At 37.6% G+C, this 16,576-nt stretch overlaps 2 protein-coding genes across 2 annotated transcripts in view; one reads left to right on the plus strand and one right to left on the minus strand.

The window, feature by feature from the left end:
- The window catches only part of LOC132844855 (probable ATP-dependent RNA helicase DDX17), a 146,957-nt gene extending 146,796 nt beyond the window's left edge, over nt 1–161 (minus strand). Inside the window, exon 1 of the mRNA XM_060868696.1 lies at nt 154–161. The gene's annotated coding sequence lies outside the window, so the exon portion shown is untranslated. The remainder of the gene's footprint in view (nt 1–153) is intronic.
- Nucleotides 162–677: 516 nt separating this feature from the next.
- On the plus strand, nt 678–14,700 carry ldlrb (low density lipoprotein receptor b). Its single transcript, XM_060868761.1, has 18 exons — nt 678–909; nt 4,973–5,095; nt 5,218–5,340; nt 5,745–6,113; nt 6,258–6,380; nt 6,516–6,638; nt 7,136–7,255; nt 7,361–7,489; nt 7,907–8,078; nt 8,494–8,721; nt 8,959–9,077; nt 9,283–9,422; nt 10,092–10,233; nt 10,320–10,472; nt 11,015–11,200; nt 11,298–11,372; nt 11,521–11,684; nt 11,903–14,700. Exons 1-18 carry the CDS (start codon nt 837–839, stop codon nt 11,942–11,944), a joined length of 2,604 nt encoding a protein of 867 aa, XP_060724744.1. The 5' UTR covers nt 678–836; the 3' UTR covers nt 11,945–14,700.
- Nucleotides 14,701–16,576: the final 1,876 nt, after the last annotated feature.

The raw sequence follows: 16,576 nt of genomic DNA on the forward strand, positions 1-16,576 counted from the left end.
ATGGTGTTTCTATGGGCAGGTTTTCTAGAACCTTCTAATTGCTTCCTGGTAGGCTAAAGGTGGGTGTCCCCTTGTGTGAGTAATGCATGGATAGTACAATTGTAATGCTTAGAACAAAATAAACAACGAATAGTAACATCTCGATGGAAATGATTTTGTTGTTGTTGCTTTTTTTTTTTTAATTCTATTTTGTGCATCCTTACACCACACCCAAACACAAACACACACACACACACACACACACACACACACACCCAACTACACACACACACACCTTTTTCTTTTTGTCCTCCTAAGGATCTTCTTTAGGGAAGATCTGGGAATAATGATTAGGCAGATAGTTAATATTCTCCTACACTTAAATTAAACCTAAGAAAACTTTATAAAGAAAGTTAAAATAAAAAACAAAAGCTGTCTTTGTCATTGGAATCGATTATATTCATATTCATACCCTAGATGTATAAGGGTGCATATTGTCTTTTTTTATCCTTACTTCATTTTTAGGGGAGTGGAGGAAAGGGGGGGTGAAAGCGGGGTGAGAAGGTGGGGCATTGGGGGCGGTACTTTTATCCCGACTCTCATCCCTGCGTGACGTATAGCCGTTACCCCGCCCCACACACGCCGACGTACTTAATTTCAGACATCACGCCACTGAGGAAGCCACGCCCCCTCCCCTGCACGCGCTCCTCTTATGAGATGGATGAGATTTGATGCCAGGAGGATTTTCACTGTGCGCTCGCGCTCTCTCGGACCTGCACTAAACAATACAGTTTACTGAATTAAGATATATTCTGAGTAGGTACAAAAAAACCAACCCTATAAATATACCTGTTGAGATGTTGCTGAGGAAAAGCTGGGGTTTAGTTTTGAGCTGCATTTTGCTCGGAATCATCTCTCTGCCTTTAAACAGTAAGTTCCATCAACATGTTAAAATTATTTGCAATGTTATTTTTATTTAATGCTAATTTAAATGATGTATTGGTAATGTTGAGTAAACATGTTTTATTTATTGCATTACATAGGCTACAGTTTAAAATGCATGTCTAGTTAAACACACACACACACACACACACACACACACACACACACACACACACACTCACTACTATATATTACTAATATTTTATGTGACATGAGTTATATTAAAATCATAGTTTTTTTTTTTTTTTTTTTTACAAGGTACTAATATTCAAATAACTTCCTTATACATCATTGGTTTATTAACATATTCATCACATCGGCTGAGTTTGATATATAACACAATAAGCTAATAAGATAAGAATATACCTTGATTTTTGTTTGCTAAATGTTGACTGTGAACATTTACTTCTGGTCATTTTAAGTTTTGGTGTTTTCAACTTAAACAAACTTGTTGATAGTGAGCAGGAGACTAGGTATCCCATCATTCACATGATTGATTTTACATTCATTTCACATGATGAAAATGTCTTTCGACAGACATGAATCATAGACTATGGATTTCTGGTTAATCGTTTAATTATAAAGATTAGAATGAATGGGATTCACACTGACTGATTTCATTGGTTACACAATGACAGCATGTGTTGCATTGTCCAATCGGAAGCGAGCTCTTGGCTTTGTTGTGTTTAGCATGAATGCATGTATAAATAAAGTGCGTGCTGGAGACCGGCTTCAGTGACCTGGGTGCGGCTTTATGAATTTTCCTCTGGGATTCATTATTATTATTATCTGCATTATAACATTCTCATCCATAACCACTAGTTATGTTAATTTGCATATGTGCCCTACTGTATGTCCTCACGATCTTCAGTTCATTCCTCTTTTATTAACAGTGGCACTGTTGTTATTGTAGCACCCAGATCATTTTATATTGTATAGTCATTGCTGACGTACCTCTCTCTCTCTCTCTCTCTCTCTCTCTCTCTCTCTCTCTCTCTCGTGACCCCCTCTCTCTTGTGTGTGTGTGTGTGTGTGTCTCTCTCTCTTTCTCTCTCTCTGTGTCTGTATCTCTCTCTCTCTCTCTCTCTCTCTCTCTCTCTCTCTCTCTCGTGCCCCCCTCTCTCTCTTGTGTGTGTGTGTCTCTCTGTCTCTCTCTGTGTCTCTCTCTCTCTCTCTCTCTCTCTCTCTCTCTCTCTCTCTCGTGCCTCTCTATCTCTTTTTCTCTCTCTCTCTGAAATCCTGCCCTGTCATCTTTTGTAAAAAGTCAATAAACTTGTCTGAGCAGTGCTGCCACTTCAAACAACATTCAAAGCATTTCTTTCCTTTGTCGATTGGACGAACTGAAATACAGATACCTATAATTCTAAACCTACAAAATATACAGTACAGTCTTACAGATTCACTACCATTCCAAAGTTTTTAAACACTATCATTTTAAATCCTTTACAATTAAAAAAAGGTATAGATGGACAGATAGACTGCAGGGCTCTTGAGCAAGGCTTTTAAATTTGGCGTCTGCCAAATTCCATAAACGTAAATGTCGACAGAAGGGATGAATTTGGATAGTAATATCTTCACTTATTTATTTTCACATTATGAAAGAGATCCAGAATGCCATTTTTGCTTTTAGGGTTGTTACTTTCTCTCATGGTGGAGACAATTCATTGCACAGGATGGTCTGGTTTTAAATTTTCCTTGCAGCAGAGACATAGGCAGTAGTGCAGTAAACAAAGCACTGATGTAAACCCATAAAAGGCAAGGGACAAGGCTGAGGAGAGGATTGTAATAGAAGAAAAATTCTCAAGAATTGCAGTCGGACAAGATTCATAGATGTCATATTCACGTTTAAAAGCATTTCTGTGATAACTGCCGTCACTGTATTTTAACAGTATACGAGCATGACATATATGTTTTTGCATCAGGTGGCCAAAAGCAAAATAAAATTTCAAATCAGCCGTATTGTACCTTAGAAGCAGAGAAGAGCTCTGAGTAGTCAGTATATTTAAGGATTATTTTAGTTGTATGACTGCTGTAATGTCAAAGTTGAGTTCATTAGAAAGTCTTGATTAATTCAGTATAATAGCAGTTCAGACCATAGTCCTGCCTGCAAAGTTTATATTAACGTCCTTATTCTCATTTTCAATATCACCAACTAACACAGAGATACTATAGCGAAGTTCACAACATTGCATGTAACTATAAATGGATAAAAAGTATGAAGTACGTAAAATGTTAATTGTTGTGAAATTGCTGTGGTATAAGAGGAATAAAACAATGTAGGACTTCAGATTGTCGACATTAACATCATGCCTTGCCTTGCTGTGTTATTCCTAATTTAGACGACATGTAGGTTCAGGATTATGGTCGCAATCCTTGTAGGACCCTTTGATGCAACTTCGGTTTGCTGAGATAAATTACCCAGCTAATTACGTATTCGGCAAATAGAAAATACCCTTTTAAATAAAGTTTTGTCTTCAGGGATAAAATGAAGGCAATTATTTTTTCAAAGGTCATTTTTTTTTGTTATTTTAAGTTAGTCGAGTTTACTTGTTGGATTTATAACACAAAAGGTATCTAAAAATAGTTTTTGTGTGACGTAGATAAAATCAGAATGGCGTGTAATAATAAGAGATTTTGAATTGAAGAAAGCGCACTAGGTTCAGTGGTGACCTTTTTCTCAAACAAACAAAACCCCAGGTCAAGCCTATTTTTACAATAGAGCAGATTTTCAACATTCACCTCTCTTACCTCATTAACCAGGTTTGGGGGAAGTGACAAACTCTTCAGAGTGAAATCTTAAAGTTTTAGGAGTGAATGCATGGAAATCCCCAAAGTGCACATGTGGTCTATGGGAAAGTGAGCTATGCTTCCTGTGCCAGTATATTATGCAATAACATGGAGAAAAGAAAGCATGGTTTTCAATTAAATAAAAATGAGAAATACACAGATGTTCGAAACCATTTCTTTCTTTCTTTCTTTCTTTCTTTCTTTCTTTCTTTCTTTCTTTCTCTCTTTCTTTCTTTCTCTCTTTCTTTTCTTTCGCTGGTGTTCATAAGTGTAGCTTTGTAAAGCAAATTTTTTTTTGCAGGTTAGAAGAGGACAACCGCAAAGACAGGGATGGTCACTTAAATTTCTGTATATGACGCAACAGTTTAATCTTAGATAGTTTTTTTATGCCAAAACACTTTTGACTAATACCCGGTCTGCTGTCAGTTGCCAGGAATTACAGGCTTTACAAAACTCAGATTGCTACAGCATCTGTCCAGTTCCCGATACAGTTATTATAACAGACTTTCTCCGCCTCCACCGTCGCCTGCGTAGTGTTTGAATTATGCAGAACATCCACTGAGACCAATGAGCAACTGGTGGGGTGATTATTAAACTCCTCCTTACACCATTGTCTTAAAGAGGCAGGCAAAAATGTCATCGGAGATCGGAGCAACCAAAGACTTAATTCTGTAACCAAAAACAAAGAAACAAAAAGAATGTTGTGACTGTCTGATAACATCTGACCTGAGCTGTCAGCTGAGCTGAGCAACAGCAAAAAGTACCTTTCTTTCTTTTTTCTTTCCTTCTTTCTTTCTTTCTTGCTTTCAATCTTTCTTTCTTTCTTTATTCCTTTCTCATCAGGTTTTTAACAAGCATTAATTCATTAAACGGTCACACCTGGCTGCCTGGTTACATTACTACAACAGTCTCAACAATTACAGGGCGTGTATAGGGTGTGTGTGTGTGTGTGTGTGTGTGTGTATGTGTGTGATCTGAATGTGAGTGTGTCTGAATGTCATGGTCATCTGAGTGTACACAATGCGTCTTATCTGTTCAGATAAACTTTATAGCTTCCCATGATTAAAGTTTGTGAAGTTGTTAATCATTAACACTTTAACATCAATAGACACTGTCAGCTTCCTGCATGGTTTTTTTTCCCGTGCTATACAGTCTGACTTAAAAACAGCAAGTAAAGTTTCATATTGGTTAAAAAGAGGGTTATAGAGGGCTAAAAAATAAAATAAATTGCTCCTTTAATGTTGCTCCGCTTGCTTTGCTGCAGATGCTGCTACATGTAACGAGCTGCAGTTTCAGTGTGGGAACAAGAAATGCATCACAAATCGTTGGGTGTGTGATGGGGCGGACGACTGCGGGGATGGAACCGATGAGCTCCCTGTCACCTGCAGTGAGTCATGTGTTTACTGTTCCATTGTTATTAGATACTTAGATCATTCATTGCACTGTATTCAACATAATTGGTCTGTATTTAACATTCGCTCTTCTAACGATGATCCGTCTGATGTCCAGCCGAGAAGAAATGTCTGCCGTCGGAGTTCACCTGCAGTCAGAGCCCTGTCCAGTGCGTATCCTCCAGGTGGCGCTGTGATGGAAAGGCAGACTGTGAGAATGGAGCGGATGAGCTGGGCTGCGGTACGTCTTCATCGATCGTGTACCAGTGTCGTACGATTACTATTGAAAGACATTACATGAATTTGAAACTTTCAGACATGCAGGTCATTGCATTGCGGGACCTCCCATTGTTAAAGTTGTAATGACTTCAAATGAAGTGCGCAAACATGTGAGCTAAATAGCTAAATATGTATCTTGTTTATAGCAAACAAAGGTACATATCAGGTGTGATCACAGAGCTTTGTAACAGCAGTAATGAAAGTTAACGTTAATAGGAATACTGATTTGTTGAATCAAATTTTAAGTCTTTAAATTTAAAGAAAAAAATCTCCTGAAGTGAGAAATCAGCCAGGCTTTGTGATATTAGAAAAGCTGATTTAACGTTTAACACCAGTGCTTAACCCTCATTTCATATCTCTCCTCAGCTCTGAAGAGCTGCACGGCAGACGAGTTCCGCTGTTTAGACGGCGAGTGCATCTCTTCCTCGTTTGTCTGCGATGAGGACTCTGATTGTTCAGATGGCAGCGACGAGGCCTCTTGCCCCAAGCGTACTTGTACAGCTGGCTCTTTCCAGTGCAACAATACGGTGTGCGTTCCGCAGCTGTGGGCTTGTGACGGAGACGAAGACTGCACTGATGGCTCAGACGAGTGGAGTGTCCACTGCGGCCAAAAAATGACTCCAAGCCCTTGTAGTGCACAGGAGTTTCAGTGCAGCAACGGAGTGTGCATACACGGCATGTGGCGCTGTGATGGAGGATTTGACTGCACTGATCAATCAGATGAATCCAACTGCAGTGAGTCAAAGTCTTAACAGAGACATCAATAATGCATTATTCTTTAAGTATCCTTTAATTAAAAGGCAATGGGGTCAGATTACTGGATACTACTGTGAAACTATTAGATATGTTTGTCGCATGTATGTCTCTTGTTTTTCATAGCTGTGGCCACTTGTCAGCTCGATGAGTTCCGCTGCGGTGACGGTAGCTGCATCCCTGGGATCCGACAGTGTGACGGCGAGTTCCATTGCAAGGACCTGAGTGATGAAAAAGACTGTGCCACAGGTGAGCGCATTTTCTCCCACAGCTGTGGCGGTATGGTCTACGTCCTGCTTGCTACTGTTTATTTACTACTACATATCTTTCTTCAAACATAAATATTTAGTAAGGTTTAATATCCAATGACTTGTTTGTCTACAGTGAGTAAATGTGAAGGTCCAGACACTTTCCAGTGCCGCAGTGGCGAGTGCATCAGCATCAATAAAGTGTGCAACAAGCAGCGTGACTGTAGGGACCTGTCTGACGAGCCTATCAAAGAGTGCAGTGAGTGCAAATATCATATAACAATCTACATATATACACATCTGAGTCTCAGAATGTTAGCTTACTGGAACTTAACATCACAAAGACAAGACTAAAAAAAGCCTAGATAAAGCAGAAGAAAGTGCAGAATCATGGAACGATTTAAAGGTTGAGTCAGCAGTTTTATGCCAGAACAGCATTCTCAGATTCCAGGAAAGGTGAAGAAAATATCTACTCAGTAGGAAATCTCAGGAGAAAAAAAACAAACTGCAAACCACTAACATCCAGTAACCTATATCTGTAATAATGGGCCATTCATGAGGTCCGTTTGTTCAGTGAGCACCTTATTTTGCACTATCTGTGTGTTTTGGCTGTGTAGCTTTGAAGAGAACATTGACGGGAGGGGCTGAATTTGTTTGGCTTTTGAGTTTCAAAACAGCTAACTTTGCCCGAAATTGCTGACGCAGAGCCCAGATTGGTGTCAATTTCTAAATGAACCGACTCATTTTTATCCCCAGATATCAATGAATGCCTTGAAAATAATGGTGGCTGTTCTCACACCTGTAATGACCTGAAGATCGGCTACGAGTGCCTCTGCAATACAGGCTACCGTCTGGTGGACCGCAAACGTTGTGAAGGTAACTCCAGTGTTCTAGCAGTGTCTAGAGTGAAAAGAAAGAATGAAATGAGTAGACAAGTGGAAGCTTGTTTGTGTTTGACATCAAGGCTGTTTTCTGTTGCAGACATTGACGAGTGTGCTGACCCTGACACCTGCTCCCAGGTGTGCCTGAACCTGGTGGGCAGCTTCAAGTGTGACTGTCAAGCAGGCTATGAGATGGACCCCATGACTAAAGAGTGCAAAGCTGTTTCTGGTACGTAGAATTCTTCACTGTTAGACAATAACACAAAAGTAATTCTGGTCATTGATATTAGAATTGAAAACCAACAGGAAGCTGACAGGGAACCAGTGAATTGTCTAAGCTAGAAGCAGCACAATGGGAAATTGAGGGAAGTGGGTCAGGGAACGTATTTACACTTCTGCTTTTTCTGAACATGCAGAGATTATGTGTAAGCCAAGTCCTCACCACGTAGCAAACAGTGGGTTATTAGCATGGTCACATACTGAAATTTGTATTTAAGCAAATGAACCAGTGATCTGTGATTCAGGGAATTCTATCGCATATCATTAGCACCATTTTCAAAATATTACCTTAACTCGATTGATTAAAATATAATGTGAACGTACATATTTATCTCTAACTGCTATCAATTGTTTCCTTGTCATTCAGGTAACATTCCTTACCTGTACTTTGCCAACCATCATGAGGTAAGGAAGATGGCACTGGATAAGAAAGAGTACACGTGTCTGATCCCACAGCTGAAGAACGTGGTGGCACTTGACGTGGATATGTCCAATGGGACAATCTTCTGGTCTGATCTTTTCCACAAAAAGATCTACAGGTGAGCAAGTTCATCATTTCAATTAAGGAAACCAAGGCAGGAAGAAAAAAGCTGCAGAGGAAACAACAATCAGAATTGATAAGAAAATCATCATAAGAATGACTGAATTTATGCAGATTACTTTATATGTGAATTAGTTTAACTGGACCATTTTATTCCTAAGAGGTTAAAATATTTTAAGCAACAACTTGATTAGAAACACTTTAGATTCCCGAGAAGCCCTGAATGCTCTCTACTGGACTTTATGCAAAACGGCTTTATTTTCTTATTCAAATACATCACCCTTTGATGTGTTTTCAATTTTTGCCTTGTTCCAACAGCCAAAGGAGTTAACACAGTCTGAGATACAGCTTTAACTCTTCCTGTGCAGTTAAAGTAAACTTCTGGTCCTAAACCTGATTTACTTATTTTGCAGCTCTCCCATAGACAAGGCTGCTTATCCGGCAAACCACGTCACGTTGATTGGCAAACAAATCTCCTCTCCTGATGGCTTGGCTGTTGACTGGATTCACGGCAACATCTACTGGACCGACAGTTTCTTTCAAAGCATTTCTGTGGCAGCAAAGGATGGGTCCAAGCACAAGACTCTTATCAAAGAGGGCTTGAACAAGCCACACTCTATTGTTGTAGATCCAGTGCACAAGTAAGCTGTGGTGTCTTTGCTAGAATATTTACCTCTATATGAATAAACATGATGGTTAACGAACGACTCGATAAAGGAGTCTCGAGTTCTTCCCTAACACACCAGATCCAGTTCATCAGCTGAATATCATGTTGTTCATGAACTGGATCAGGTTTGTTGGAAGCCGAGGAAACTCAAAACTGTGGAGAACCCATGGTCTATTAAGTTAATGGCCTGTGTATTTGATTGCCACTGTAGCTTCATGTACTGGACCGACTGGGGAAACCCTGCCAAGATAGAGAAAAGTGGCTTGAATGGGGCAGACCGTACAGCTCTGGTCACTGACAACATCGTCTGGCCCACTGGCATCACGATAGGTGAGTAAAAAGTTTCTATTCACTTTAGAACCTACATACAATGCATTAATCACATGAATGCTCCCCTGTTGTCTAATTTATGTATGTTGTTTATGCTTCTGGGCTTTTTGTGGCTTTAAAATAATTAAATCTGAGACAGGAAATTTTTTTACTGGAAATGGTACATGACTGTCTACATTATGAATGTGCCTGTGTTTGTTCTCAGACTTGGTGAATCAGCGGTTGTACTGGCTGGACGCTAAACTGCACATGCTTTCCAGCATCGGTGTCGATGGTGGATTGCGTCATACCCTCATCGTTGACGAGAGGCAGCTGGCTAATCCGTTTTCGCTGGCTGTTTTTGAGGTGTGAGCTTGCGTTATAAAGTGGGATTTTTAAAAAGCTGTAATCTGTGCTGTTTCAACAGCATCTACAGTAAATCCTCTGGAGTAGTTTAGCAAAAAAAACAAAAAACTTTCTCTCTAAGGTTTACCTCTTTATTCTGTAAGAATGAAATTTGTGGTCTACCTCCTAATTTTTCACTACCATATTTGGAAAAAGTCATCAACATTCACATTTACTATATTTTGTTAGCCAGCTAGCAAAGATTTAAGTCATCTTTTTTATTATTATTCACTGTTAACATTAAAAATGCTAGCTACCATGAGCTAACCTGACAGGATTTCTTAAGAATTTTAAGAATTATTGTCATTTATTATGCACAGGCTAAAGCTAGCCAGCTAGCTAGCATGAGGTAAACTGACAGAATGTGATCTATTCATAAATTAATTTTCTATTATTCACTGGTAAAGCTAGTTAGACAATGAGCATGAACTAACCATTACAGGATTTCTAAGATGCTTATTAAGACATACTCTTAAATTTTTAGATATCCAAACCTAAAACTATCAAGCTAGCTAACGTGGCCTAACCTGACAGGAATTCTGATTCAGTATATTTAGGAATTGATTTGTTTTTTTTATTGATATTCTTTGTTTGTTTTTGACCATGGCTTTTATGTACTGTGTTACACAGGAGAAAGTGTTTTGGACAGACATGTCCAGTCAAAGCATCCTGAGTGCAAATCGTCTGACTGGAAAAAACATAACGATATTATTGGAGAACCTCATGTCTCCCAAGGACATTGTGCTGTACCACAACCTCAAGCAGCCCAAAGGTGAGGGATTTAAACCTATAGCCACAACAAAACACCTCCCCATTGTTTTTGTTGTATGTTTCTTTACCTGTTGTTTAACTGTCCAGGTACAAACTGGTGTGAAGAAGGGAATCGAGTGAATGGTGGCTGTGACTATTTGTGTCTTCCGGCTCCACAAGTGAATCAGCATTCCCCGAAATATACCTGCACTTGCCCTGATCACATGGTCCTCGGCCCTGATATGAGGAAGTGTGTAGAAGGTATGTGTGAAAGACAAATTAAAGTTATCTCTGTTAAATAATTTTGCAAAGAATCCAGTGTACACCGTTTTTACGTTCAGTGTTTGCTTCCTTACATTATATAACGTATGAGGCCAATGTAGCTGATGTGCTAGAAATCTATCTTTTCTATCTTTTTTTCTCAAGACAGACAGAGAGACAGAGAGATACCTTAAAACGACAAGTTTAGTGCAATTGTGCACAAGATGAATTAAGGGTGGATTTAAAGAAGAAATGTGTTCAGAATTGGATTAACTGGATTATAATAATATATATACACACCTCATGAATACAGCATTGTTATTTTACTATTATCTACTGTATATGTTTATGAACAGAAACATATTTTTTTTTTTTGTAAATGCAGTTGTGTAACTTATACTAAACAGAAGAAGGTTTTGAGTAAGAGACTTTAATTCTCTATTTTCTTCCAGAAACAAAAAGGTTAAGTGAAAAAAATGTTTCCTGAACAATGTTTGGCTTTACATCAGTTTAACATGGTATTTACACATTTTTTAACACAGCTGTAAAACCAGTGGCAACTACATCTATAGTTCCACCACCAGTTCCAGCTGATACTACACCAAAACGGCCTGCCGTACAAACCACCACCACAACAGCAGTAACTACAGGCTCCATGACTTCCTCAGATGCTGTTGAGTTTCAAAAGAACGTCCCAGAAACCAAAACTGAGATCACAGCAAATGAAGGTAACAGATACTTTCAGAATGTACATGTATGCTACACAGCACTGACTCATATATCATGCGTTTAAGTATTGTAATCGTTTTTTTCTTTGTCCTGTAGGTTCAATTGATGTGCACATTGCAGACACCAGCCCTTCACAACACTCTGTTGCTCTCTATATCATCCTCCCTATAGGTTTGTACATGAGCTACATACTATATATATATATATATATATATATATATATATATATATATATATATATATATATATATATACGATATGTACCCATCTAGTATAGTCCATATCTACAATATTTCTGTCCTTTTCTTCTGCTGTTCAGTGGTGTTATGCCTGACTGCATTTGGCGGCATGCTGCTGTGGCGTCACTGGAGGCTGAAGAACACCAACACCATCCATTTTGATAACCCTGTTTACCAGAAAACTACAGAGGACCAGGTGCACATATGCAGGAGTCAAAGCCAAGACGGCTACGTGTACCCACCGGTAAGATGACACAATCCCATTTAAACAACCTAAGGCTGTTAGACAGCCTGCTGCGATTTATTGTAAAATAAAGTATTCGTATTACACTAATTCTTTTCAGTTACATGTTAATCTGTTAATTTTTACACAACGACAGTCTTAAATCTTATCAGCTAATCTGCGTGATGTGACGTAAAAACCTTTTCTGTAACATTTACACAACCCTCTCTCTTTTTCAGCATCAGATGCTATGTTTGGATGATGAAGAGGACATTGCGTGATTATTCTCGCAGAATGACACAAACAACCCCATAGAAAGTCAAATCTGAAGTACAAGAGAGACTCAAAGGCTAACAAGGAACTCTAGATGATGTTTACATGCTTTAAGTCTCTTTTTTTTTTTTTTTTGCTGCACAAATCTGAATGTAAGGGGGGAAAACCACAACATGTTTGGCACAGAAGAATGTCATCACCATGTACACACACACACACATACATATACATAGATGCTTTGAAACCAAAGCCAGCAGATTTCCTTGCCTTTAGAAGATGCATGCTTATAGCATTATAGTACATCTTGCAGGCAAAATGTAGTGCGATAGGAAGTAAGATTAGATCTAGATTAGAATATGAAGAACCTCGGCAACACCCTCACCTTGAAAGAAGATTGTATATTTTGGTGAAACTTTTATGAGAAGCCCTGCATATGGACCACATGATGCATTTGTAAATTATACACAGCAGATTGCACTAATGAAGAGCCCTTGCTTTGCTTTGACAGCATCTAGTGCATATTAATGGACGTATATTAAAGGAATACTTTAGAGTTTATCAACATCATGTCTTTCCACCTAATCTGTAACGTATGTTTGATTACCATGCACAAGAATTTAAATTTATGGCATTTGGCCCTCTTGAAAAGAGAACAGAAAACCTGTTCCCATGAAACCAGACTTATAATGGAATGCTAATAATAGAGGGGCAGTTGCTGAATTGTATGACTATAAAACAACAATTACGGTAAAAAAAAAAAAGTAATTGCATCATACAGATATAGATCATAAATTTACAAATAGTCTTGATAGAAAAATTCACACATCAAACATTCCATATATAAATATTAATTGACTGCTCCAACATCTGCCTTCAGACCTTCATTATAAAATATGTTTGACATTTTTATCAAAGCAGGGAAACATGTTGAAATTCTTGCCCATGGTAATCAAATGTTCTCTGCGGACACTACGGATAAGTTTAGAAGACTTTTGAGTTTGAGTAACGCTCGACTATTTCTTTAATGGAGGGTGTGAACATTTTGGCAGTGCGTAAATGTCAACGACTGTCCACAGATGTTCTTTAATCACTAATGAATGTGTTGTGTTTTTGTATTAATGCCATTGCTGGGCTTTACACAAAAGTGTTACCTGCAGTTTGACGTTGAATTGTAAATAATTCAGTACATAGCTTATATTTCTCTATGTGAAGATTTACCTTTGCCTTGCACTACACGACTAACTAGACTGCAGTACGAAGATATCTTGCACAGTCAGAAGAGATCTGGTATAGAAATGAAGTTTATGGAGATGAAACATTTTAAGCCATGACAGACATTTTAAATATGAAGGTCATTATGGTACACTACCATAACTTGCTAGGCGAGACAGGTCTCCTTTTCAAAGAACTATTCAGGGAGAAACAAATCAAAAACTCCATACAGGTTTGTTTGTTATGGTGTGGTATTTTTGCACTTGAAGAGAACAGCTTGTTACCTCTTGTTGAACAATGCAGATGATACAAAAGCTTTATGATATTTGTTGTGACTGATCAACAGCATGTTAGCTTATGCTTTCTTTTGGATAGCTATATGCCTGTATGATGCCTTCTGTAGATTAGTTCAATATGTGGCTTATCTGTATGTTCTCGATTGAAACATGTCAGAAGATGAGAAGATTTTTGTCGCCTTAATTCTCAGGTTTCGGTACATACAGTACACAGAATAACTGGCCAGAATAATGCAGTTATTTTATTTTTTATTTTTTTTGGGAGACTAGTTTTAAATTTATATTTAAGACTGTGTAATCAACATCAACTCATGTATATCGACTATGCTGCTGGTTTTTTTTTGTACACTCCACAAATTGTTCGAATATCTATTTTGAAAACACTGCAGTTGTTACAGTAAATTAAGTCATAAGCTGAAGTAAATGTATAAAATATGTACATAATGCTTGTGTATATACCTTTTCTGTCATTCAGTTTTTTGTTTTTTTTTAAGTTTGTATATTTTAAACCACATATTTTGTAAATAAGAAAAAAAGTGCTTTATTTATTGTAACATATCTATATATAATGGCAATTTATTTTCTAGTTTCTTTACTATTTGTGGAATACTAGGCTATTCTTGTCAGAATAAAATATCAGTCATACTTCATTTAATCTCTAATACATTATCAGAGGTGATAAAGTCCTTTTTATTTTGTGTAGAAGTTACACCATGAGCAAATGGACACTTCCTGTGTAGTTATTATCTAGATACTGTAAAAGTACAGATTTGATTATGTGGGCATGTTACAACTCAAACAATGGAGAAACGTTTTTATAAAGTTTGACTGTAATGTGCTTCTGTAATCTATCTGTAACAGCACACATGTTGTAATTCCAGTACATTAGAATTGCTTTGTGTTTCATGAAGAAATCCATAAATAACAGTGCACTATACTGAGCCATGTAAACACCAGAAATGTCATATTGAATAAATAGCATAAAAAAATGACCTTGTATAAAATCACACAGTAAATTGTTAACTACAATGTTTGTGCCTTTCTATAATTGTACTGTACCAGGCCTTTATTATTATAATAATTATTATTGTTGTTGCTGTCATTTTGCAGAGTTTGCAAAAAATCTAAAATATTAATTTAGCTTTTGCTTGCTAGAAGAGTATCGGAGATCTTAAAATGAAGGAAAAGGCACTGAATGGAATTGTGTTTATTTTGTGTTCTTGTTTAATAAATGACTTTATTCATCTGTGAAAAAATATGTGTTTAATATTCATGCTTAAAGGTACTGACGGCATAAATAAATAAAACCAAAGATTTCCACAGGTATACATTTAATTACTTATTTAAATAAACACCTAACACACATAACAACTTTAAAGACACTTAAAACACATTGAATGGGTCTTTTCTGGTTCACTACGTTTGCATTCTCTTTATTCCTATTTGATAAAATCATATAAATTGTATTTATAGCCAAACTTTTCTTTAACCTTATATCATCAAGGAAACTTACAAAGTAATCTGTGGCCTTTTCAGCAGAAAAGTCCCACCGAGTACTACAAAGAAGCACGGAACCTAGGTGTAATAATGAAACTACAAACCATTTTTCGTCTAAACCTTTTTATTTTCTATATATTTCTAGCTGTTTCACAACTTGATTAGGGTTTATTCATATAATGCTTTAATTAGCATAAGTGGTACAGAAAGGTTAGCCTTAAAAATTAGCATAAGTGGTACAAAGGAGCCATGAAACCTGTTTCTTTCCTGAATAAAGTAAAAAAAAAACCAAAAAAACAGTGGTTAAGCCTAATGACACTGTGTGTTACAACCCGATGAATAATAGAAAGAAAAGAGGATGTTGGTAAGAGGTTTTTAGCTAAAAGAGACACTCCCAGAAACCCATACCTCTTGCACCACTCCTCCCCCCAAAAAATGTAGGTGTAAGACTGTAGTGATAACATCATAGACCATTTTTTAAAAACATCAGTATAGATTATATACAGATTCAGTCGATTATACAATTATATCACCATGTAACACTCTGATCCTGAAGGAACTCAATATTCTAATTCACTAACAGACAGGAAGTAGATGGGGTGGAGGTTCGGTGATTCATCTCTAAGGGATTCTGTGTGTGTCTCTTTGTCATCCTGTCAACATGTGCTTATCTCTGTATTATTCATAAGGTGCCATTAGGCTGGACCTACTCTATCCAGAAATGGAAGAGGCTTCATGGCTACTTCTTTACCATACTTAATTATGCTAATTACGGCCTCTAATACTATATTTCATAACGGTTAAGCCGATTTGGCAGTTACTCTAATAAAGCCCTGATAGATGAAGTTGTGAAATGCAAAAGGTATAAACAAAAAAGAAGGTATAAACAAAAGTTCCAACAAAAAAGTGTTTTATTTCCTTTTTTTAGATCTAAAAGCTGAGCATGGACAAACAGATGAAAATATTTACCAGGTGGCTTTCACTTTATGCCTACTGTATGCTCACAATGTTGAAAAAAATATTTTTTAATTGATTATGATGACTTTTTCTGGCTTAGAAGGGTTTTTGCTAATCTGCATAAAATCTCAAAAAAGCGGTCACTTATCTAAACAAAAAAACCACCACCAACATATTTCCATCGTCATCAGCAGATGTACTGATACACATTCACTGTGAATCCATGCAGGTGGATGTTCAGCATCCCTGGCTTGATTTGCATATTCTAATCAGCTCGTCCCTGATTGGCCTACTTCCTTGCCGTGGGTGACTCTTAGCGCTCACACCACTTTTGAAGGTGTGTGTTCGCTGACTACCATAACAAAGAGTGTGTTTCGACACACTTCAGAGACATGAGCTACTTGCAGTTAAATAATAACCACCCTTGTGTTCATTAATCAGCCCTGCATTACAAAAAAACATTCAGAGGAGGACACTGATGGAGCGCAAATTAAGTGAATTAGACATTAGGCCTTAGTCATTGTTCTACCTTTTAGTTTTCCCAGAAGAATAAATGCAATAAAAGTTCTCTAGGCGTCATCACAACTTTGCAGTTGCTATAGAGGGACGGAGTTATGAAAAGCAATTGTGTATCAGGGGGCCGTCATGCGGGACCGTCGCCGCACTCAGGGGAATCCA

Source organism: Tachysurus vachellii, chromosome 4 (assembly GCF_030014155.1).
Source record: "Tachysurus vachellii isolate PV-2020 chromosome 4, HZAU_Pvac_v1, whole genome shotgun sequence".
Lineage (NCBI taxonomy): Eukaryota > Metazoa > Chordata > Actinopteri > Siluriformes > Bagridae > Tachysurus > Tachysurus vachellii.

Coding starts and splice junctions, on each gene's coding strand:
- ldlrb (XM_060868761.1), top strand. CDS start 837: ATGTTGCTGAGGAAAAGCTGGGGTTTAGTTTTGAGCTGCATTTTGCTC. Junction 910..4,972: donor CATCTCTCTGCCTTTAAACA/GTAAGTTCCATC, acceptor GCTTTGCTGCAG/ATGCTGCTACATGTAACGAG. Junction 11,373..11,520: donor CTATATCATCCTCCCTATAG/GTTTGTACATGA, acceptor TCTGCTGTTCAG/TGGTGTTATGCCTGACTGCA.